Source organism: Heloderma suspectum, chromosome 5 (genome assembly GCF_057233095.1).
Source record: "Heloderma suspectum isolate Gila_16-S chromosome 5, 16-S_ref, whole genome shotgun sequence".
Classification (NCBI taxonomy): domain Eukaryota; kingdom Metazoa; phylum Chordata; class Lepidosauria; order Squamata; family Helodermatidae; genus Heloderma; species Heloderma suspectum.
The window spans coordinates 122707079-122731947 of record NC_139462.1 but is presented as its reverse complement, the minus strand read 5'-3'; the positions used below and the strand labels follow the sequence as shown (position 1 = coordinate 122731947).

The 24869-nt window shown below is 43.1% G+C and overlaps 1 protein-coding gene across 3 annotated transcripts in view; it reads right to left on the bottom strand.

Moving 5' to 3' along the window:
* Positions 1-24646, bottom strand: part of SLC75A1 (solute carrier family 75 member 1) — a 98621-nt gene extending 73975 nt beyond the window's left edge. For all 3 annotated transcript variants that reach the window (XM_084859916.1, XM_084859915.1, XM_084859917.1), the window contains exons 1-5: positions 24484-24646; positions 19914-20116; positions 16054-16150; positions 12638-12741; positions 1414-1572 (exon numbers count right to left, since the gene is read on the bottom strand). In XM_084859916.1, the coding sequence (XP_084716042.1) occupies positions 1414-1572; positions 12638-12741; positions 16054-16150; positions 19914-20081 (528 nt within the window). In that variant the 5' untranslated portion in view covers positions 20082-20116; positions 24484-24646. The remainder of the gene's footprint in view (positions 1-1413; positions 1573-12637; positions 12742-16053; positions 16151-19913; positions 20117-24483) is intronic.
* Between the last annotated feature and the right edge of the window lie 223 nt (positions 24647-24869).

Genomic DNA, 24869 nt, shown 5'->3' with positions numbered 1-24869 from the left:
TACATTAAAGCAGGGAGAAATTGTGTTAAGACGATCCAGGCTGAACTTTTTCACCTGCTCTTGACTGCGATCCTTATGAAGAGTTCCTGTGTGGAAGACACCTGTAGCTACAAAATGGGATGCAACTCTTTTGAGAGATATTTGGCTCTGGCCCCAGAAATTCTGTTTGTCTGGAGACAGTGAGAGGAGCAGTGGCTGGAACACATGCCCTTGGGACTCAGCCCCTAAAGTGCTTGTCTGTTGCAAGGATGAAATGGAGCAGTGGATGAACAATGAGGCAGAAAAGGTAGTTCTGCCCTATGAGGATATTTTTACAACTGTGACCAGGTGGTAGCCACTGTCACCACTGCCAGTCACTATCAAAGGGGGGAACACTAAAAGGAAGTTTGCCCTTTGGGTTGTCCCTTCAGGTTGGCATGAGAGAGACATCCCCTTTTAGCCTTGGCTACTCATTACTTGTTTGCCCTGAACCCCTAAATAGTTGGAATGGAGTGATGGTGAAAGCACCTCTTAATTCCTCTAGCTGGGATAAGCTTTTTTAGAATCTCTCTGGTCTGTTTGGGTTTTTAGTCTCTAAATATATGGGATAGGAGACTGGTAAGAACACTCCTTAACCCTTCAGTTTGGGAAAGCTCTCTTTTAATCTTATCCTGATTTTGTTGTTTTACATTGTTGCTTTCAGTTGACTAATCCACTGTATCTTATTTTTATTGTATTTTAATATGCTATTCATACTAAAAGGGTCTTGGGGGCCCTTTGGGCCAAAAAGCAGTATATAAATAAACCATCATCACCTCTACCATCCAAGGAAGGTGCCCATCCCTGGCCAAATCTGATCAGTTACGCAGAACATGAAATGTGAATCAACCCATCTAAAGCTGTTTGTAACTTGATAACTAGCCACTGCATAAATTTCACTAGACCACTAGCAACTGAAAAAGTGGAGGACTGCAAGCAGATCAAAAAACAGACAAAGTAAGAAAACTGGACATTCATGTTCAGGCAGTGGTATAACAAGCAATACCAACAAAGAATTTTACACAGGAAAAAATGATGAGCAGAAGCAAAGAAATTAAAAGTTGCTCTCAAATGCATTCCCAGTTCTTCTGTTGGCTACCTAAGGCAAGACTGAGGAGGGCAAACTCCTCACCCCCAGCTTCTGGTGAAAGTGGCACCCAGTGATACTTGCTTAGTATTGTGCAAATGCACAATCAAAAGCTGCTAAGCTGGTGGGTGGTGATTAGTAAATGGCCAGGTTCATGTCAGTTTATATCCCATCCAAGCCCACTCTTCACTGGGAACGTATTCACATGCATGATTTGCTTGGGGTGGGGGAACCCTGCAATTGTCGTTGATCAAAGACTAAATAGCAGAGATCCTCATCAAAGGCACCAACTTATGCTGTTAACTCACCATGCCCTTGCTTCGAACTTTTGGACACGGCAAGTCAGCAATTATGGCAGTGGAAAGGCTGACATTCCCTTTGCTTATTCCACCAATGACTCTAGAGAAAAGAAATAGCTCAAAGTTCCTGGAAATGGCCCACAGGGAATATGATGCTATCAGACCAATCTACAGAGAGAAGAAGATATTTTCATTAGACAAGACAGCCAAGTCCATTTCACTATAAAACAATTTTCTGAATGAGGACACACTGAGAAAGCACAAAAATCTTGGTTCATTCCACTTAAGGAGTATATATTACACACTACGAGTTGAACCAAACCTGAACTGGAAATGTGTGTCTGTATTTTTATTTATATATGTGTGCGTGCGTGCGCACATGGGATAACTCAGAACAATGTATTGTTGTTGGGGAAATCCATTCTACTGTGAGGACTGCAGCTAAGCTGAGAGGGAACAGGGAAGTCTGAAGGTCTGGCATCCCTGCTAAATCCAAAAGTCCCTGCACTTCAACCCTGTGAGCCCTCGCTCCACTACACCACTACATTTGGATGTGTGGTGTGTGAATGAGCAAGGGATTGGATGCATTTTGTTTTATTTAAAATTTAAGTTTCCATCATACGTAAAACATCTGGAATTAGGATTAAAATCACAGTGATATCATACCCTAATAACCTTATTGCTAAGGTTCCAACCTGATTTGGAATACAGCAATTGAAGGCTCCCCTTCATGGATCACTGCCTTGTTGTGGCGAAGGGGCTTGCGTAACTCAGTGAAGCCATAAGCTATGCCGTGCAGGGCCACCCAAGACGGACAGGTCATGGCAGAGAGTTCTGACAAAATGTGGTCCACTGGAGAAGGAAATGGCAACCCACTCCAGTATTCTTGCCAAGAAAACCCCATGGAATGTATCACAAGGCTAAAAGATATGACGCCGGAAGATGAGCCCCTCAGGTCGGAAGGTGTCCAATATGCTACTGGGGAAGAGCAGAGGGTATTTCCAAGTAGCACCAGAAAGAGTGAAGCGGCTGGGCCAAACCCGAAAGGACACTCAGCTGTGGATGTGTCTGGCGGTGAAAAGAAAATCCGATGCTGTAAAGAACAATATTGTTTAGGAACCTGGAATGTCAGATCAATGAATCAAGGTAAGCTGGAGGTGGTCAAACATGAGATGGCAAGATTGAACATTGACATCTTGGGAATCAGCGAACTCAAATGGACAGGCATGGGTGAATTTAATTCAGGTGACCATCATATCTACTATTGTGGGCAAGAATCCCTTAGAAGAAATGGAGTAGCACTCATAGTCAACAAAAGGGTGGGAAAAGCAGTACTGGGGTACAATCTTAAAAATGATCTCAGTACGAATCCAAGGCAAACCATTCAACATCACAGTAATTCAAGTCTATGCCCCAACCACTGAGGCCGAAGAAGCTGAGGTTGATGGGTTCTATGAAGACCTACAACACCTTCTAGAACTAACACCAAAAAAAGATGTCCTCTTCATCATAGGGGATTGGAATGCTCAAGTAGGAAGTCAAGAAATCACCGGGATAACAGGCAGGCATGGCCTTGGTGTACAAAATGAAGCAGGACAAAAGCTAATAGAGTTTTGCCAAGAGAACATGCTGATCATAGCAAACACTCTTTTCCAACAGCACAAGAGGCGACTCTACACATGGACGTCACCAGATGGTCAATATCGAAATCAGATTGATTATGTCCTTTGCAGCCAAAGATGGAGAAGCTCCATACAGTCAGTAAAAACAAGACCTGGAGCTGACTGTGGCTCAGATCATGAGCTGCTTCTTGCAAAATTTCGGCTTAAATTGAAGAACGTCGGGAAAGCCACTAAACCTTTCAGGTATGACCTAAATCATATCCCTGATGAATATACAGTGGAGGTGAGGAATAGATTTCAGGGATTAGACCTGATAGACAAGAGTGCCTGAGGAACTATGGACGGAGGTCCGTAACATTGTTCAGGAGGCAGCAACGAAATCCGTCCCAAAGAAAAAGAAATGCAAGAAAGCCAAGTGGCTGTCTGATGAGGCTTTACAAGTAGCTCACGAAAGAAGGGAAGTGAAAAGCAAGGGAGAAAGGGGAAGATATACCCAACTGAATGCAGAGTTCCAGAGAATAGCAAGGAGAGACAAGAAGGCCTTCTTAAATGAACAATGCAAAGAAATCGAGGAAAACAACAGAATGGGAAAGACTAGAGATCTCTTCAAGAAAATTGGAGATCTCAAGGGAACGTTTTGTGCAAAGACGGGCATGATAAAGGACAAAGAAGGCAGGGACCTAACAGAAGCAGATGAGATTAAGAACAGGTGGCAAGAATACACAGAAGAACTATACAGGAAAGATTTGAATGTCCCTGATAGCCATGATAGTGCGCTCACTGAACTTGAGCCGGACATCCTAGAGAGTGAAGTCAAGTGGGCCTTAGGAAGCATTAGTAACAACAAAGCTAGCGGAGATGACAGTATTCCAGCCGAACTATTTAAAATCCTAAAAGATGATGCTGTTAAAGTGCTGCATTCAATATGCCAACAAATTTGGAACACTCAACAGTGGCCACAAGACTGGAAAAGGTCAGTTTACATTCCAATTCCAAAGAAGGGCAACGCCAAAGAGTGTTCAAACTACCGCACAATTGCGCTCATTTCACATGCCAGCAAGGTGATGCTCAAAATCCTACAAGCTAGGCTTCAGCAGTATGCGAACCGAGAACTACCGGAAGTACAAGCGGGGTTTCGAAGAGGCAGAGGAACTAGAGATCAAATCGCCAACATTCGCTGCATCATGGAGAAAGCAAGAGAATTCCAGAAAAACGTCTATTTCTGCTTCATTGACTACGCTAAAGCCTTTGATTGTGTGGATCACAACAAACTGTGGCAAATTCTTAGGGTGATGGGAGTACCAGACCACCTTACCTGTCTCCTGAGAAACCTGTACGAGGGTCAAGAAGCAACAGTAAGAACCAGACATGGAACAACCGATTGGTTCAAAATTGGGAAAGGAGTACGACAAGGCTGCATATTGTCACCCTGCTTATTTAACTTATATGCAGAGTACATCATGAGAAATGCCGGGTTGGATGAATCAGAGATCGGAATTAAGATTGCCGGGAGAATTATCAACAACCTCCGATATGCAGACGATACCACCCTAATGGCAGAAAGCGAAGAGGATCTCAAGAGCCTCTTGTTGAGGGTGAAAGAGGAGAGTGCAAAAGCTGGTTTGAAACTCAACATTAAAAAAACTAAGATCATGGCATCTGGCCCCATCACTTCCTGGCATATAGAAGGGGAAGAAATGGAAGCAGTGACAGATTTTACTTTCTTGGGCTCCAAGATCACCGCAGACGGTGACTGTAGCCATGAAATTAAAAGACGCTTGCTCCTTGGGAGGAAAGCTATGGCCAACCTAGACAGCATAGTAAGAAGCAGAGACATCACCTTGCCGACAAAGGTCCGTCTAATCAAAGCTATGGTTTTCCCAGTAGTAATGTATGGCTGTGAGAGCTGGACTATAAGGAAGGCTGAGCGCTGAAGAATTGATGCTTTCGAACTGTGGTGCTGGAGAAGACTCTTACGAGTGCCCTGGACTGCAAGGAGGTCAAATCAGTCCATCCTAAAGGAAATCAACCCTGACTGCTCATTGGAAGGACAGATAATGAAGCTGAAGCTCCAATATTTTGGCCACCTAATGTGAAGAGAAAACTCCCTGGAAAAGACCCTGATGCTGGGAAAGACTGAAGGCAAAAGGAGAAGGGGACGGCAGAGGATGAGATGGCTAGATAGCATCACGGATGCAATGAATATGAACTTGAGCACGCTCCGGGAGAGAGCGCAGGACAGGAAGGCCTGGCGTGCTATGGTCCATGGGGTCACGAAGAGTCGGACACGACTGAACGACTGAACAATTGAAGGCTATAACTTGTTCAAAAAGAACAGGAGGAACAGAAAGGGAGGTGGGGTTGCACTATATGTTAAAAATACATATCTCTGCACAGAAATACAGGAGGGTGAGCTTGGTAGCCCCATCGAGAGCATCTGGGTTAAAATAAATGCAGCAAAGAATAAAAGGAACATGGTGGTCGGAGTCTACTACCGGCCACCCAACCAAGGAGAAGACGAGGATGAAACTTTTGAAAAGCAAATTGCCAATGTTTCAAGGAAGCATGATGTAGTAGCAATGGGGGACTTCAATTTCCCAGATATTTGTTGGGAGACAAATTCTGCAAAACATGGCCCCTCCAAGAAATTCCTGACTTGTGTTGCTGATAACTTCCTCCTACAGAAAGTAGAGGAAGGAACTAGTGGATCGGCTATCCTTGACTTGATCCTAATCAACAGAGATGACTTAGTGGATAAAGTAGCAGTTACAGGAACTCTGGGGGAAAGCGACCATGTTATACTTGAGTTCTTGGTTCTAAAAGGAAGCAAATGCTGAGTGTAGCCAAATGTGTACCCTGGATTTTAGGAAAGCCAGTTTTAATAAACTCAGAACAATGATAAGTAAGGTCACAGGGCAAGCGACTCTGACGAGAAAAGGAGTCCAAGATGGGAGGGAGTCACAATTACAAACAATTCCAACAAGAAGAAAAGGTGGAAGACAACAGAAGAAGCCAATGTGGCTTCACAAAAAGCTTAGGGATGACCTGAAAACAAAAAAGGACACATATAGGAAGTGGAAAGAAGGCCAAGCAATAAAGGAAGAGTACAGGCAGGTAGCACAGAATTGCAGGGATGGCGTCAAGCTAAGAACGAGTGGAGGTTAGCAAAGCATGCTAAAAGCAACAAAAAGGCTTTCTTCAGATATGTGCATAGTAAAAGAAAGAGGAAAGAAATGGTGGTTCAGCTATTCAGTAAGGATGGCAAAATGATAACAGATGACAAAGAAAAGGCAGAAGTGCTCAATTCCTAGTTTGGCTCAGTCTTTTCCCAAAAGAGGGTCTATGGCCCCCCTGGCAAAGGCAAAGTTCAGGCTGAAGGGGCAGGATTGCAGCTTGATATCGATAGGCAGATGGTCAAGGAACACCTAATTACTTTGAATGAGTTCAAATCTCCAGGGCCAGATGGACTGCATCCTAGAGTCATAAAGGAACTGGCAGAAGTGCTCTCAGAACCACTGTCTATTATCTTTGAGAAATAATGGAGGACGGGGGAAGTGCCAGATGACTGCAGGAGGGCTAATGTTAATCATATGTGTTTTATTAATTAAACTTGCATTCAGATAAAACAATCTTTGTGAAGCAAGAAGCAGACTTATGGTGCAATTTTATACCTGCTTACGTGGGAGTAACCCCATTGAACTTAATGGGACTTACATCTGGGTAGATAAGTATTCCCAACAACAATAAGTATAAGATTGTGCTGTTACTTTGCTATGACAATATGTGCATTATCTAAAAACAATCATCTTAGAATAGTGATTCCCTCTTATGTGAGAAATAGGGACTGCATCTTACGATCGTGCTTGCCATGTGCATTTGTTAAAATAAGTACTTTTACTGAATGTGTGTGTTCTTATTGATTAAAAGTTGAATCAACTAAACAAGGGATAGGGAACCTCAGGCTTGTGGGCCAATTTGGCCCATGAGGCCATCCCATCTGGCCATGGGGCCTCAGGCAAGGCCCTGCCCCTATCCAAAGCCCTGCCCTTGGCTACTGGGGGCTTGTGGGAAGAGGACTCCCTGCTGTACTTTGTGATCAACTTTTTATTTGACTGTACTGCTCTTTGATTCATTTTAATCTGACTGTGCTGCACTTCAACTTGACTGCACTTTTAATGTGATAATTTATCCTGGTTGTTAAGTCAGCTGCTTTAGGAGGTGGTTTTTGGTATCATTATGTGCTTGGGCAATGGGAATGATGAGGGAGAATGTGGGGACACCCCTATTATAGTAGGCACAGACAGAAGGAGGTATGGCACAGGGTGTTGGACTAGCCAGATGAGGGGAAGTGCAGTAAGACATTTAAGAGCTATTCCCTCTACAGGGAATTGAGGTTGCCCTATTAACATACCCTCAAGCCTGGGGGTGCTGCTTGTAATCCCAGCTACATTCATAATAAAACAGTCCTCAACCATAATTTCATTATGGATAAAGTGGCAGAACTGTGCCACCAACGTTATTTAACATGTATATGGAGTCACTGGGTGAAGTCATTAGGGGATTTGGAGTGAGGTGTCAGTAATATGTGATGACACCCATCTCTATTTCTCTGTTCCATCTGAGTCAGGTGAGGCTGTACAGGTGGTAGATTAAAAAATGTGTAGTATGAAGGCCAATAAAGATTGAATCACAACAAGATGGAGGCCCTGTGAGTAGGTGTTCATGTCTGGGAATTGGGTGTGCAGCCTGTTCCAGAAGAGGTTGAACTCCCTCTGAAAGAGCAAGTGCATAGCTTGCGGGTATTCCTTGATCCAAATTGGTTGCTTTAGCTCCAGGTGGCCTTAGTGGCTAGTAGTGCCTTTTACCAGCTCTGGCTGGTCCACCAAGCAGAACTGTCCTTGGACTGGGATCGTCTAACCACAGTAGTTCAGACGCTGATTGTCAGGATCTGCTCAGTCTGGGAAGCTCTGCAGCTCCACCTGGGGGCCAGACATAGAAGGCAGCCTGGCTCACAGTATTTGCAGGATTAGGCCCTGGCCCTGCAGGTGCTCCCAGGCCCTCTAATGCAGACCAGCTGGAAGCATCAGGGAGTTCTCTAAGGAGCTTCCTCTTCCATACAAACCTTGCCAGAGCAACACAAGTTATCTTGGTGGCAGCATCATGTTCCAGTTGCTCGTTCCTTATCTTTGCTACGCCTTGCTGGTTCTTTACCCCTGCCTGTTTGGACTCTGCTTTCGCCTCTAGCCCTGCCATGCCTTGTTTGGGTCTGATCCTTGCCCAGGGAACCTCTGCTCTCTGCCCACCTCCATCCATCCTGGTCCCGGTGCTCTTGCCAAGGACACCTGCCACCCATGCCCCAGACCTGACACTGATAACTTCCCAGTTGTATGTGTTGTATAATGTGTTGTATGTGGGGCTACCCTCACATATAATGTGACACATAAACACATATAATGTGTTGTATGTGGGGCAACCCTCAAAGATGACTCAGAAGCTTCAGTGAGTGCTTAACAGGGCAGCCAGAATTGTAACCAGTGCAGCCAGACACTTCTGACAGAACTGGTTTCACCCATTCTGAAGGAGCTACACTGGCTGCCTATTCGCTTCTGAGTTCAATGCAAGGTGCTGGTGTTTACCTTTAAAACCCAAATATGTGCAGAAGCACCTCTCCCTTTATCAGCCTGCCCACACCTGAGAAACCTCTGGGTTCAGATGGTTTTCCTATAGAAGGGTATATGGCTAACTTAGATGTTTTGACTCCTAAGCGTCTTTGTCTTTTTCGTAAGGCCTTTGAATCAGGAATTTTACCAGTATTGTTATATGATTGCTTATATATCAGTTATTCCCAAACCTGGCAAAGATCACACCAACTGCAAATGATAGGCCAATTTCTTTAATCAATACAGATGCTAAAATATTAACAGCAATCCTTGCCAATAGACTTCAGCATTGGGACATCATGATCAAGTGTGATTTATCACCAAAGACAGGGAGCAGCTAATTTAAGGCTTGTAGTAAATTTGATTGCTTTGAGTACTAAAAGAACAGATTTGGCTGCAATGATCTCACTTGATCCTGAGCAAACCTTTGACAAAATGTATTGGCGGTTTATGTTATGTCTGGGGTAAGGTAAATACCCTTAAGATGAATGCTATACCTCGGCTTGTTTATGTTTTACATGGGATTGCCTTATCTATACTTGGGAAAAGTTTTCAGAAAACCAATGCTTTGTTTCATAAATTCGGGGTGGGGGGTGGGTGGGAGGTGCTCTCCACCAAGATTACCTCTGAAAAGGATGCAACTTCCAGTTAAAAGAAGGTGCATTTGGTTTTCCAGATCTTGCCTTATATCTTCAGGCTTATCTGCTGACTCAAACTGAATTTTGGTTTTCCTGTCTTGACCTGTTTTGGAATCTTCTTGTCTGGTTCCTCTCTCTAAATGGATGGCATTAGTTTCTAACCATACAAGAATGCATAGGGTCCCTCCCACAGTTCCTACAATTACATATATGTGGCATATAATGTCACTTCAATTACACATTGATCCCTTTTCTCATGCTAAATTGACTTTATGGGGCAATCCAGTTCTAAAAATTGGTGAGAAAATGTTTTTGTGGTGAACATGGACAGATAAGGTGATTTTTTTACTTTAGATCATCAACTGGTACGTGCCAATGATGAGTTTTTGTCATTTTCTGTCTTCATGCCCAATAGGACTTGCCAGCTATGGCTGAATGGCAATACTTGCAATTGCAGCATTTGTTAGGATCTTGGTTTTGCCCAGCTGCTTTTACAGCATCAGAGTCTCCATCCTTATTGGAAGCATTTATTAAGGTTAGTCTGGAAAAGTAAACCACGATCCATGTCTATAAATACTTGTTATTGGCGAATAAATATGATATACAGGATTTTAAGCAGGAATGGAATCGGGAGTTGGACTGTACCATTCTATCTAATGAGTGAATTGTTGCTGTGTCTATACCTACTGCATCTATGGATCTGAGGGTGTGTCTTATTCAGCAAAAATGTTTGTTTCATTTCTATTGGACACTGCAACATCTCTTTAATAAGGGAATGTCTAATTCAGCTAACTGCTGGCTGTGCAATGCAGGCAATGTCCAGTAGTTGCTTCTTTGGGGGAGGAGGTTATTATACAGATAAATTTTGTACTGGAACAGTCTTTAATATTCACTGGTGAACACTCTTTTAAATTATTTACCTGCTTCATGGAAATTAACTAATGGTCAGCATAAATGGATTATCCATGCTCTCTTAACAGCTAAAAAGCTGATATTACAACATTGGAAGAATAAACGCCCACCTCCTATATTGCAATGGATTGAGGACCTTACAACATTTTCAACATTTGAACGGGTGGCATATAGACGCCACCTTCAAATAGATACTTCTCTGGATATCTGGTCTGCTTTTGTTGAAGCCTATGTATACTTGCTAGTAAGTTATATTTTCATATATATGCATTCCGTATGTATTTGTTGCTACCGATATATATATTTAAAAAAATGTTTGTTACTTTAATAAAATTTGGTTTTCTGTAGGAATGTTTAAGATGGATTGGAATTATCTTGCTCTTCTCTATGTCACAAGTGATGATAAATGGAATTCTTTCAAGCTTCATTTGTTTAGAGAAGGGTACAAGGAAAGGCTGTCCTCTTTCACCTTTGAAATTTGATTTGTGCTTTGAACCCTTGGTGTAAGCAATTAGGCAGAGTAGAAAAAGTTATGGCTTGAGCAGGTTGAATATAAAATGGCCTTCTATGCACATGATTTGTTATTATTATTAGGTTAGAATCTTCAATACTGGAATTAATAAGATGAATAGATACCTTTGGCACGCTTTCGGGCTATACTATCACTTGGTCAAAATCTGAATTAATTCCTTTAGCTGATATCAAGTCACCTGGTGTATTTGCTAAATGAAAATTATGCTGGTATCCCAAAGCTAAACATATTTTGGTATATTAGTGCCTAGAGATATTTCTCAAATTATCAACTTGATTTTAAGTGTATTGCTGGCAGGAATATCTCTTGATCTAGATGGGCATCACTTAACTTAAATACTTGAGGTAAGGTTAAGATACTTAAGATTACTGTCTTGCCATGGGTAATTTATATATTGTGCAATATTCCTTTATGTATTCCCCAAATGTATTTTCAACAACTTCATGCAGCGTTTTGGAAGTTCCGGGGGATTGTTTTTTTCTCCTCCCCACTTTTTACTTAAGGAGGTGGTATTGCCAATCAGGAAGAAGGACTTAATTTTCCAGATCTTACCTTATACCATAAGGCATAGCTTTTAACTCATACAAATTGCAACCATCTTTTTCCACTATTACTCCTCCATGGGTTATTCTGGAGTCAACTTATTTGGCACTACTTCATGGTTGGATAGCACTAGGATCTATTGAAGGAATGGTTCTACCTGCAGTCTCAGGAGCTAGAGATATATGGTGTATAAAGTCTTGACGGCTGCTTTGTGACCATTATTCTCATGCTAAATTAACCTTATGGGGGAATCCTGGTTTGAAAATAGAGAGGCAGTCTTTTTTGTGAAGGAGTTGGGTCGACAATGGAATTTGTATGCTATTTATTTGATTTATACCCTGCCTTTCTACAAACAAATTGCACTCAATGCAGGGTTAGATCAGTTAGTAGGATTGAATGAATAATTTTTACCATTCTCAATATTGCATCTTAGATATAATGTTCTGCCTGCTGCTGAGTGGCAATATCTTCAACTACAGCACCTTTTGCTATCTATTTATGGGTCATCAGCATGAGTGCTTCAGCACCTCCTACAGTGCTGGAGGAATTAAATGGTTCTTCATAGAAAGCTAAGCCTACAATAGCTGTTCATAAATGTCTTTTCGAATGTCGTACAAGGGTTGCTCAGACTGTTAGAGATGGATGGGAAAGGGAACTAGAATGCTCTATACAGCCTAATCAATGCAAAGCTCCATTTCTGTAGATTTAAGGTTGATCCAACAATAATTGATGTTTTGTGTATATTAGACACCATAGAGGCTTGTTAAGAAGAAGCTGGCTCCTCCATTAGATGCTGCTGATGTAATGCAGACAGTGCCGTGCTGAGGCATATGATATGGGCATGCCCCTCAGTGGCTTCTCTCTCATTGGAAGTTATTGCTTGCATACATTTTGTTCTTGAAAAATCTGTGACAATTGCAAATGTTTATGCCCTTTTAAATTATATTCCTGTGATGTGAGCATAGACAGACAGCAAAAACTGATGTGGGGAGCCCTTACTGTTGCAAAGAGACTCACACTTCAAGCCTGGAAAGATAAACACCCACCACCTATCATTCAATGGTCTGAGGATCTTACTGTTCTCTCTGTGTTTGAACACATGTCCTACAGTCATCAATCTCATCTTATTTAGATATATGGACCACCTATATTAATGTATACATTGAAATAGAAGTGGTGAACCCTTTTTTATTCATGGTATTGTGAATGATCTCTGTGAATTGATATTTGTTGTTTTGTTGTTCTCCCCCCCTCCCCCTTTTTCGTGTCATAGTTGCAACGGAAAAATATCCACTGCACATTTTCTATTCCCATCAACAGACATACCACAGTCAACAGCATGACTGGTCTTCTCCCAAAGTAATCAGATGCAGCACCAGTTAGTGGAGAGGCAAGAAACTGAAGGATAGAAAATATGGAGCCAATCAGACCTGGAAAAGATTGATAATTAGACACATTGTGGGTTCGACAGCATCAAGGTCAGTCCTCTACTCAAGGCTATATATGCCTATGGACCACGTCACATGTTTTTTAGGTGTATACCTAAATTGTTGTAAGCATTACTCCTAAAAATGTCAAGTATGAATCCAACAAATGTATGTAATATTACAGGTATGCTCACTAAAAGCTTTCATTGTCTTTACCTGGCTGTGGACTGTGGACTATGTTTCAGTTATTCATGCTCTAGTGGAAGGACAGGGAGTCACCTTTGATCTGGGGGCCAGATTGTCCCCCCATGCCCCCAGCAGCCTGGAAGATGTCAGCAGCTTGGAAGATGTCAGGGGGTGGGAGTAGTTGGTTTCTCTACCTACAGTACCTCTGTCTTATCTGGATTAAATTTCAGCTTGTTTGCCCTCATCCATTCAAAAATTGCCTGCAGAATATCACAGGAGTACCACAGCCTCCCTGGGATGGGTAGATGGAAATGAGAGGTAGTGTTGAGGGTCAACCTCATATTGATGACACCTTAGCTCAAACCTCCAGTTGACTTTCCCCCGTGATTCCATGTAGATATTAAAAAGCATAGGGAAAGGACAGAACCATGTGGCACCCCGTAAGCCAGCTTTTCTCAACCTGGTGCTCTTTGGATGTTTTGGACTTCAACTCCCCTCCACCCCAGCTAGCATTGCCAGTGGTCCGAAATGGTAAGAGCCGTAGTTCAAAAGATGTGGAGGGCACAAGGTTGGGGAAGACTGCCATATGCTCATGTCCATGGGGCAGAGCAATAGTCCCCTAGCACCACTTTCTGGGACAGATCCTCCAGGAAGAACTGAGGCCACTTTAACACTGCACCTTCTAATCCTAGCCTGGATAGATGGTCAAGAGGATATCATGGTTGATGGTATTGTAAGTTACCGGGAGATCCTGGAAAACCAACAGGGCTGTACCCCCGCCCCTCGTTCCCTGGTATCTGGTATAAGTCATCCAGCAAGGCAACAAGGCTGTTTCCATCCCAAAGCAGGGTTGAAAAACTACTTGGAATAAATCTAAATAATCAGCATTATCCAGCAGTGACTGGAGTTGAGAAGCTACCACACACTCTGACACCTTGCCCAAGAATGATCTGAAAATATTCAATCTAAATTTGTTTCATTTAATGAAGGCCTCATTGCTGTCTCCTTCAAGGAAGTGGGAATTTCACCATCCCTCAAGAAGTCCAAGGTCCATATCTCCAACCCAGCTCTGGCAGATTTCACTAGTCAGGATAGGCAAGGATCAAGGGAACATATGATAATCCTCAAACCTCCAAGCAGCCAGCACAAGCCAAAAGGGAGCCATAACAACGTGACTAGACTGTACGCTAGCTCCACCATATCAGATTCTGTCAAAACTATGACGGTGAAATTGGTATGACTGCAAACAACTTTATCTTCAAAATGTACAGCAAATTGGTCAGAGCAGGCCTTTGAGAGTTCCAGCTCTTACACACTCTTGAGAAGAGAAGACTGAGGGGAGATATGATAGCACTCTTCAAGTACTTGAAAGGTTGTCACAGAGAAGAAGGCCAGGATCTCTTCTTGATCATCCCAGAGTGCAGGACACGGAATAATGGGCTCAAGTTACAGGAAGCCAGATTCCGACTGAACATCAGGAAAAACTTCCTGAGTGTCAGAGCAATACGGCAATGGAACCAATTACCTGGGGAGGTGGTGGGCTCTCCCACACTGGAGGCCTTCAAGACGAGGCTGGACAGCCATTTGTCAGGGATGCTCTGACTTGGATTCCTGCATTGAGCAGGGGGTTGGACTCGATGGCCTTGTAGGCCCCTTCCAACCCTACTATTCTATTCTATGATTCTATGAACCTACACAAGAAGGCCTTCATCACCTGAAAATGCTTCACTGGATGACACTGAGCAAATGTCATTTAAAAATTTACAGGCTCCAGAATTTAAATGTGAGTAAGTAATCTGTCCCCAATTTAGGTAGCAATCCTACTGCGATGATCGAAAGCCTCCGAACATGGAGGCTTATGATCGCTTTATGCAGGGTGGGAGGAGTGATGGAGGTGACCTTTGCCTCCCCATCCTCCTACCCTGCATTTTTGCTAGACAGGCTTTTTTGACTGTCTAGCTGGGCATCATGGAGGGGGGGAAGGGCGCTGGGGAGGTCTCTCCAGTCTCCTCCTCTCCCATCAAGATGCCCTCCTTCCCCCTCTCCAAGGTTACGTTCCCAACCTCAGAGAGGGAGCCTGCATGGTTCTTTCCACACAGGCTGTGAGGGGAGGGCCAAAGGCCTGATTATGAGCTCCAAGGTCAGAATCCGAACTATCCTGGGGCCCCTAAGTCGCTGTCTAGGGGCCATACGATTGTTCTCCTACACGTTTATAAGCCTATCAGACACTGAGACCAGTAACAAACATTTTGTGGTAAACATCATTTCAGAACTCTGGGCATTTTCAGAACAGTGCTAAGTTCCCTTAAATAACAATAATAATTTCATATCAAAGATGTATCATGATACCTCTTTATTTAAAAAAAGGTGTTTTTAAAATGTCAAAAGTGAGTTCTGAGTAAATTAGTGTGATCCTGTGTGCTTATGGGAAAGAAGCTCACTCATTGCATTAGAAAGTGAATAAGAATGCTAATAGATCATTCATCTTGAGTGCTCTCAGCAGAGGATGCCAAGCACTTGCAATCAAAAGGCATTGTTCAGCTGTTCCCTCTTTTTCTCCTTAACAGATTTTATGCATTAAGGAAAAAGATGGAAGAAGAGCTACGAAAACATGGGAGGGTCACAAGTAGAAAACAATATTGTCTGGACCTTCTGTAAGCTTCTATGAATGAGGCAGGGCAGAGGCGCCATAGCAGCACACCTCCCGTAGCCCACCTTGACCGTGTGTGGCTCTGCCCTCCTTTGCCAGGTTCTCTCTTCGGTTTCCCTTTGGCTCTGCCTTCTCCTTCATCCTCCCCTCCCCCACCTTGGCTGGCTTCTGAGGCCATTTAAATGGTCTCTGCCCTCCTTTCCTCAATTGATCACAGCGGTGGCACCAGCTGACTGGTGGATGAGCTGGCAAACATCATGCATCCAATGTCATTAGTGGGTGCCTCCCTCTCCCGCCAGTCCACCTCCACCCTCCTCTGCAAGTGGGGAAGGAGAGGACAATACAACAAGCCAGTACTTTCTCACAAATGACTGAATTGCATTTAGTACCAGACGTATAAGGTTCTGTGTTCCTCACAAACTACGAACAAACCTAGCTACTGTCCTTAAAACAGTCCTATACTGAAACTTCTTTCATACCTCCAAATAAGACGCTGTTGTACTTCCTTTCTGTAGGCACACCAACCACTTCAGTGAACCAGTCCACCCCATCCTGCAGTGTCATGTAGAAACCATCCTGTAGAAGAAAAGCAATGTGCACAGGTGGAATGAATTCAGGGGAGCTATTCAGGGGAGCTATTCAGGGAAGGCAGGGGAGTGGCAGCCATTTCCCTGCTCCAGCCATGTGTGATCATTTAGTGGGAAGGTATATTTCTGGTTATTGTGAAGTGTAAAAAGAAACCATAACAAATATTTTTAAAACACACAGTCTTTTGCAGTTTAATCCTGAATAGTTTCAAAAGCATGCCTTTGAATCTCATCAGCATGTTGAAGTTTCTCCCCCTTCCACACTCAAAACTGAAACTAGGAATAGTACCCCTGAATGGACTCTCTCAACAGGTTTATCTAACACAGACTTATTTTGAAAAGCTAGGTTTTAACTATTCATAATATTGGTATTCCTCAGAACAGGATTCCTAAGGAGTAGCTGTTCTAGCCTGTTACAACAAAAATAATAAAATGTACAATAGCATCCAGTGCCTTTGCTATCCACCGCCTGCCTGACCCCATGGGCAGCTTTGCAGGATGACCCAGAAGGTTTATGGAGCCTAGTGCAGGTGTGATGTTGGTGGCCCTGCTGCTGCCCCCTACAAGGACGCATGCACGTGTGTACAAAGCTGGGGGCCCACATGTGAGAAATATTGCATGCACGAACTGTATCTGAGAATTCTCGCCTGCACTTTTTTCTTGCCCAGGGATTAAACAGAATGATAGATGTGCTTCCTTTTTTCTTTCATGCAGGTAAGGGAATAGGGGTTGTTCTTCTGCTGAGTACCTCCTCCAGATTCCAAGCCCATCTGGCAGAGCTTCTTTCTGCTTCCTGGGGCTCAGCCTCACAGGTCTTCTGGTTGTGACCTGCTGCTGGCCTTCTCCACTACTCAGGAAGGAAGAATTCCTCCTCTAAGCTCTGGCCATTGGCCTCACACCACTCCTATGCATTTACCTTTGGTAATCGCCACAGAAAATTACTCTCCAGTGGCATCTTACCTGGAAATTCTAGGTGGTGTTCACTCACTCCACTCATTCCTTGAACATTTTCCCTGGAGGGCCTGGAGTTCTTTCTATGACAAGAACAGGTCACTGCTCTGCCACAGAATCCCTCTTAAAAGCCTTCCCTGTCCCATCTCTCTTTACAACAAGCTCTGTAACCGGGGCTACTTGACCTGGGCCAATTATAAACCTGCCTAGCTGATCTCATCTCTACTGCTGCCCAGGCATAAAGAGTTTACCTTACCATGATTGGTTTAGATTCCCTTACAGTTGGGCTGTGGACCTAGCTAATAAGCAGCCCCTCCCTTCCAGCCTCCTAAGGACCCATTTTACAGCTAGCTTAAGCCTCAAATTAGCATCTGTTCTGTTTCATATACAGCTACGTAAAATATTATTGCCTCAGAGTTAAGCTGTGTTCCACTGATTATTACCTAGCACAAATGATATCAAAGTGTGAATGGGGAAAAAAATACTTTAAAACTAATTGAAGGGAGATAATTTTTGTAGTTAGTACCCAAACAACCTGTAGAACCTTGAAAGAACGGTTACAGACACTAGCTTTCTGCTACCCTCGCTCACTGCAGACAGGACATTCAAAAAACACAGCCACTGAGCTCACCTTGGCACCACTTTGGCTCAGCTTGGTGCCCCGGGCAACCAGCCAGCTCACCCACCCCCTAAGGCCTGCACCTTAAAAACTAACAAACTTATTAAGGCATGAGCCTCCCTTCCAGCTGATGTGTGCGGGATGGTATTATTTCCTTTTTAAACAGACAGGAAACTGAAACTGCAAGATAGCCCAAATAAAAGTTACTGTCTGAGAATAGGTGGCTACAGAAGGATCTGAAACTAGGCCAGTGACTATAGCACTGTACTGGCACCAGCTTGCAACTCCCCCTACAGCTAAGGGCTAAATTGCTCGTTATGTTAAATACATCATATGCAGCTGATCCTCACTTTTCTTTTCTTTTTTGCCTCAGTGAAATCATGCAGGGCCTCAATCTGGATCAGAACCACCACATGTGGGTTTAAAAAAAGCTCCAGGGCTAAAAAAAAAAAGAGTTAAAGGTTTTTTCTTTTTTAGCCTCCATGTGTGTGGGAGGCAAATTTTTTTTGGGGGGGGGAGTGGCTGGGTGGGAAGGTTTAAACCTCCCCTACCTATGTGCAGTGGTCCCAATCTGGATTGGGCCCTGCATGCTTATGCTGAGGTTAAAAACAGGTGAGGGTCAGCTGCACAGTACATATTTAGTTTAGCCCCAAGATTCATTGTGACCAGATAAGTCACAGAACACTTCCCACAGGGTCTGGAAAAGCAGTATAAACTATGCTGGTGTCTGTTAAAATAGATGTTACAAGAGGCCTTCATATAAATGAAGGACTATACCCATTGCCATCATGAGATCTTAACAAGATTTGTAATATCTGTATCATTTTCCCAACTTACTCTTTACTTAGCAACTTAGGGTGCAATCCTATGCAGGTTTAGACAGCTACAACTCCCAGCATTCCCCAGCCAGCCATGCACCCATGCTGGCTGGGGAGTGCTGGGAGTTGTGGGACTTTTTTCTGTCTAAAACTGCATAGGATTGTGCTCCTAGTGGTTCAGACACAGGCAAGCTAATGAAAATAAAGGGAATAGCTTAACCCTACCCTACCCCGCCCCACCCCCTCACTTAATTCAAACTATGTCACAACAGAAGGAACTCCTTATGTTCTTCCTTTACTAATCTTATGCCTCGCATCCACTAAACAGAACACTACAAGCAGTTGTATGTATTTTCTGTATTACCTTCCTACTTATGGTGACGTATAACAAAAAGAAAAAAACAAAATAAAATCACAATTCTAAGTGTAAATTGTCTCACTATTAAGGTAACGATAACAGCTAAAATAGGCACTCACTGTTAAAATTCACTGCAGTGTTATAGGAAATGGAGTAAAATACTTAAAATAAATAAATAAATTTATTATGTATTAATAATAAATTTATTTATTAATAATAAATAAATAAATAAATGTATTAAAGTATTTATAAACCTCCTTTAGGCCATAATACTCTCAAGGTGGTGTTCCAAAAAACTATTTAGATAACAGAAGTTGAGAACAGAGCAAATCAAATCTTCAGAAAAGTATGTTCGAGTTCAGCCTCACTGAAAAACCAGCAAATGCTGAATTGAGTAGGAATTATTAAGCTCAAGATGCACTTTTGCACTAATTAGCTCAAGATGCACTTTTGGTGCATAGTCATGCACAGAACTAAGGGAAGTCTGTGAATAGGAAGAGGAAATGTGTCTCTGCCGATTTCAAAATGGGGAAATGGGGCTGGGAACATGATTTATAGCCTTTCCAACACGTTTAGAAGGGCAGGGAGAGGAGATGAAGGCAGAGCAACGTTCCCAATATTTCCTAATCAAATATCAAGAGAAATGAGGGGGCGAGGGGAAGATACCAAATATCCTCCATTTGAAGGAAAATTGTTTGTGCTTCCTTCCAGATCACAGTGCTGGAGATATGGAAGGCCTCTTCTAAAACCTGCCCACATCTCTATGTGTTTGTATATAAATGTGTATATGAATCAATTTTGATGCTGCTCTCCTTTACAAATGATCCAAGTACCGAGGGGTTGCTAGGAATCTCAGTGTACAGAGCCAGTGACCATAATGCAGAAATGGGAGCTCTCTTCCGCAGTATCTCATATCAAAACCCCTCCCAAACTCTACCAATAATATACAATTGTAGTGTTCACACCTGATGAGTGAGAGTATAAATATGGCTTAGTTCTAACTTACATCATTCTTGCTGTAATGATCCAGTATTGAAGGAAGGAGTGGCAAGATGAGGGTGAAACCTAAGAGGTCTATCAGGAGTGCAATAAAGACTATGGTGATTACACAAGTGGAGCCCTCTTCAGTTCCCAGTGACCCCTTGAGAGGCCTTCTGCTTTCTTCCAATGACATCTTTTCACTGATTGTGTTCTGAAATACAAATTGTTCTAAAGAAGGAGAGAAAGAAAAGAGGAATTGAAGTAACTTCCTGAAGTAACTTATTCTTACTCATGCCCTCCTAGATCAAATATTACTGCAATTAATGAAGTATTTTAGTGAGTTTAGTTTTTTTTATATCCTGCATTTTTATTAAAAGAATACTAAACATGGTTTCCAACAAACACACAAAATAGAAAAACATGAACATTAAAATGACACATTCAATACAAGAATATAAAACTAACAATGATTAAACTGCAAACTTTTTTTACCACTCCATCTTTCATTTGTGGAGTTAATGGGCCGAAGCCATAAACTAGTTAAAAGCAAACACTCTTGAGAGCCTCTCTGTCTTAAACAGAGGGAGGCTCGCCTCCCTTGTTCTTCTACATGCAGCCTCCTTCACTCTGTGGGGGTTGGGGGCGTTTTGCCCTCTGACTCCTTTGTGGGGGGGCTGCAGCCGGACATGGAACATCCACAGGCGGTGAAGGGGCTCAGGCTCCTGCGCTGGTCCCTTCCCCTGGGTCTGGAGCCTGTCATTCCCCTTCGTCCTCAGAGGAGTCCGAGGGAGGCATGACATGAAAGTACCAAGGTGCAATCCCTGGCATCTCCAGAGAGGACTAGGAAAGAATCTTGCCTGAAACCCTGGAGAGGCACTGTCAGTCAGTCTCAACAATACTAGGCTAAATGGGCCTGTGTTCTGAACCAGCTATGTACCAGTAGCTTCCTCTGTCCCCTATGCGTCTCTAAATAAGTCACATGTGCAAAGATACAGGCTGGATTAGATAGTTGTTCTGTGCTTATGTGGTGGTAGAGCTGGGCCAGGCATGGCAGAGGAGTTAATTACGACAGAAAAACAGCATAGCGCAGTGGAAAACAATCAATTTTTAAAAAAAAAATAATTCAGAAATAGGTTTTTAACATTTTAAATTGGATTTAATTTTTTTAGAAAATTATGTAAATATTACATTTCTCTTAAATAATAACTAGATTACCATTAATAATCTGGGTATAAGGTAAGCATGTTTGCCATACAGTTAATTTCTAAACTGAATCAATGCATCTACCAGATACATTGAATCAAAGGAGGCTTTTCTATGGGAATTAAGACCCACTCTGATAATTTCTCAAATATGAATATTTGCACTCTGCCTACTGAATATAGCCATTTCACTTTCACCTGATGAAAATAAACTGTTCTAGTTTCCCAATAACTATCAAGGCTTCACCAGGCCCATCCTGGAGTTCTTAAAGAATTCAAATACAAAATTGCTGATCTTACCTTTGCAGAAGCCATGTTGATTCTTACTAATTTTATTTTTAATAATGCTTTCAACCAATTTATCCAGAACAGATGCTAAGCTAACTGGCCTGTAATGTCCTGGATCCAGACAGGGTCATAGCTGGGATATCAGTCAAAGCTGGTTAAAGCCACTCTGAGCCACAGAGGCCACTTGAACCTCTAATGACAGTGATGGATCCAGGATCACCCCCAAGCTATGTACCTGATCTTTCAGGGGAAGTGCAAGCCCCTCTAGAACAGGTTGAATCCCTCTCATCCTATCTGAGGAGCTATGCACTAGCAGTGCCTTTGTCTTGTCTGGACTGAGCTTCAGTTTGTTAGCCCTCATCCAGTTGATTACCGTGAACAAGCACTTCCGCAGCCTCATCTGGATCCAAAGGAGAAATAGAGCTGCGTGTCGTCTGCAATGCGCTCCAAACCCCTGAATGACCTAACTCAGCAGTTTCATGTATATGTTAAACAACACGGGAGATGAGATGAAACCTTGTGGTACCCCAAAGCAAAGATGCCACGGAATCAAGCAGAAATCGCTCAGCACCACCTTCTGAAAACATCCATCCAAGCAGCAGTGGAACCACCAGAAAGCTGTCCTGCTCTCACCTAACTCTGACAGATGCTCCAGAGAGGATACCATGGTCAATGGTATCAAAAGCTGTTCAGAGGTCCAGAAGAATCAACAGCATTACATTTCTCCTGTCCCTCTCCCAACAGAAGTCATCCCTCAGGGTGATCAAGCATGTTCCTATGCCATAAGCAGGCCTGAAGAGTGACTGAAATGGACTCAGAAAATCAGACACATCCAAGAGAGCCTAGATCTGTTCAGCCACCCACCACACACTTGAGAACCTTTCCCTCGAAGGGAATATTTGCCACTGGCCGGTTCACACAATGTTGAATTTGGAAATACATGTATACTGCACAACATCATAAATTATGGTGTGAGCAAATATGCAACATTACAGATTTCTGAAACACTTTCAGCCATGTTGGTGGTATAAGGACTGCAGGAATAGGCCATACATATGCAAGCCTGTACTACTCATTATAATGTATATGCTGTTCCACACACAACTAAAGATGTGATCACTACACGCTAGATCTGAAATCTGGCAAGTATCCTAAATCAGAAGAAGAACTATTTATTTATTTAATGGTATTTATGACTTAAAGAAATTTCTAAGTGACATACAAAAAGCAAGTCTTCATACAAAGGACAAGATTGCCTTCCTGGGAATCCCTGTTGGAAAAGCTATGTTTTCAGTAGGCACTGAAAACCCAGAAGGGTTGGATATGTATATCCAGAATTCACTGAAATTTTAGAATCCCATTTTTGTTTTCTGACATCTAGTTTGGAGATCCAACATTTCAGGTTTCATAAGGCACAGCTCTGAAAAGGTGACCTTCCCCTGTACCCTATACACAGAGGATACAGCACCAAACCATTCATAGCACACTACACTGCCACTCTCACCCTCTTACACACAAAATAATTCAGTTCACACTATCTCTAATAAAAGCATGTTTTCCTTTTAAAGCCACAGTATATACAGAACACATATCTGACTTGAGTGTGGTTTACATTATTCTTCAAACACAGGCTTTGAAATTACAACATATTGGATAAGGAAGAAAGTAAATGAAAAATTAATATCTAAAGGAGACTTTGTGCATTACATCAGATGTCTTGTTTAAAAGACATACTGTACTTCCTGAACACTTGCAAGTTTCACATTAGACTTAACAGGTGCTCTGTAACTGCAACTTTACATATGACATGCTCCATAAACAGGTATAGAAAAATACCCTGAAAATGAGGTCTATTTTGCAGCAAAGAGTTTGTATTTCACACTTAGTTTGTTACAACAGTCTCCATCCTCTGGATTGTGGAGGAAGTGATGTGAACGCACATTTGATACATTTAGAACACATTCTGGAATGTGCACACTAAACTGCTTCCAGCACAACTGAAATGTTGCTTCTGTCTTTACCCAAAGGAAAGATGCCACATGATGGGTGTGAAGCAACCCAGAGAAGGATTTCAAGAAACTCCTTCTGTTCTCTAGAAAATGTCTCTCTGGGCTCCAGTACTATTTTGTAAGCAAAATAATAATAATCACCCTTTAAAAAGCAATTCAGACAGCGGATTAGCAAAATGTTGTCCTGGACCTCTCCATATAGTTTTTGAAATTACTTCCTTTATTAGAACTTTGATATCCTGCCATCCAGTGCTACTATTCTCAGGGATGCTTACAAAATATGAATAAAAATAAAAGCAACTGTTCAAATATAGTTTAAAATGGCAAAAACGTAGATGCAGCAGGATTAAAGCCACTTCAAACAATACTGAAAATATTAATATGCAAATGTAGAACTTGTTCAGAACTTATCTGAAAGTATAGAATTGTCCGTATTGATCTCTATAAGAAGATCAGCTACTGATATCATATACATAAAAACAAAGAAAGCCATGCTCGTCCATGTGAAAAATTCAAAATCCATGGCCATGCTATACCTTTATTAGGAACATGCAAATATGCACAAAATTGTGGGCAACTTTTCGAGATCTCCAGATTTTGAAATCCGGGAAGCTGCTACAAAAGGAGGGAGAAGGCAGAGGAAGGGGGAAGGCTGGAGTGGGGACTAAAATAGAGAAAAAGTTCCGCGCGTGTCCCGTTCCGGCTCCTCTAGACCGCCACTCTCACCCAACACCGCCCCCTCCCCCGCCTTTCCTTAAAGAAGGAACCCTCCGTAGCGCTCTTTCGTTCTCCCGTGGTGGTCAGTATGAATCCAGCTGGAGAGTAATCCAGCTGCATTTGGTCCTCCAGCACCGAGATGCAGCCAGACGGTCGGTCCTGGCTTCCTACACCCGGAGAGGCCAACCCATCATCCCGCTTATTCCCGGGAATCCCCCAAAGTTCTGTCTCCCAAAGTCTCCAACTGGGAGGAGGAACGCCCAAAGAGAGGCACGACGCAGAAAAAGGCGCCTCTCGGGGCGGGCTGGAGCGCGGGCGCGGAGAAAGGGAATTCCCTGGCGCGGCGCGCGCCCGCCCTTCCCGCTGCCTGCAAGCCCACCTGCTGGACAGAGGAGTGCAGACGGCCGCACTTGGCCACTGTTTCCGTCCAGACGGGACAAGGAAAGCGCAGCTGTCCAAGCTCCTCCGGACAAGGCGGCGCAGCTCTCCAAGCTCCACGTAGCAGGGGAGGCAGCTGCGCTCTCTCGCGTCCCTGCTACAGTGATTGCTTCTTCCTCTTCCGGGCTGGGACCGCTCCCTGTTGTTCTTCAGAGCCGAACAAGACCTGGCGAAGCCGCCAGTTGGATATCCGCCCACCGAGCACCCTGCGGGGACGGGCATCGCCAGACCTAACGGTTGTTAAGAAGACAAATACGCACGCTGCTTCCTCGCTATTTTAAGATAACAGACAGCAATAGCGAGTTGTCCCCGCTATCATCTTCCCGT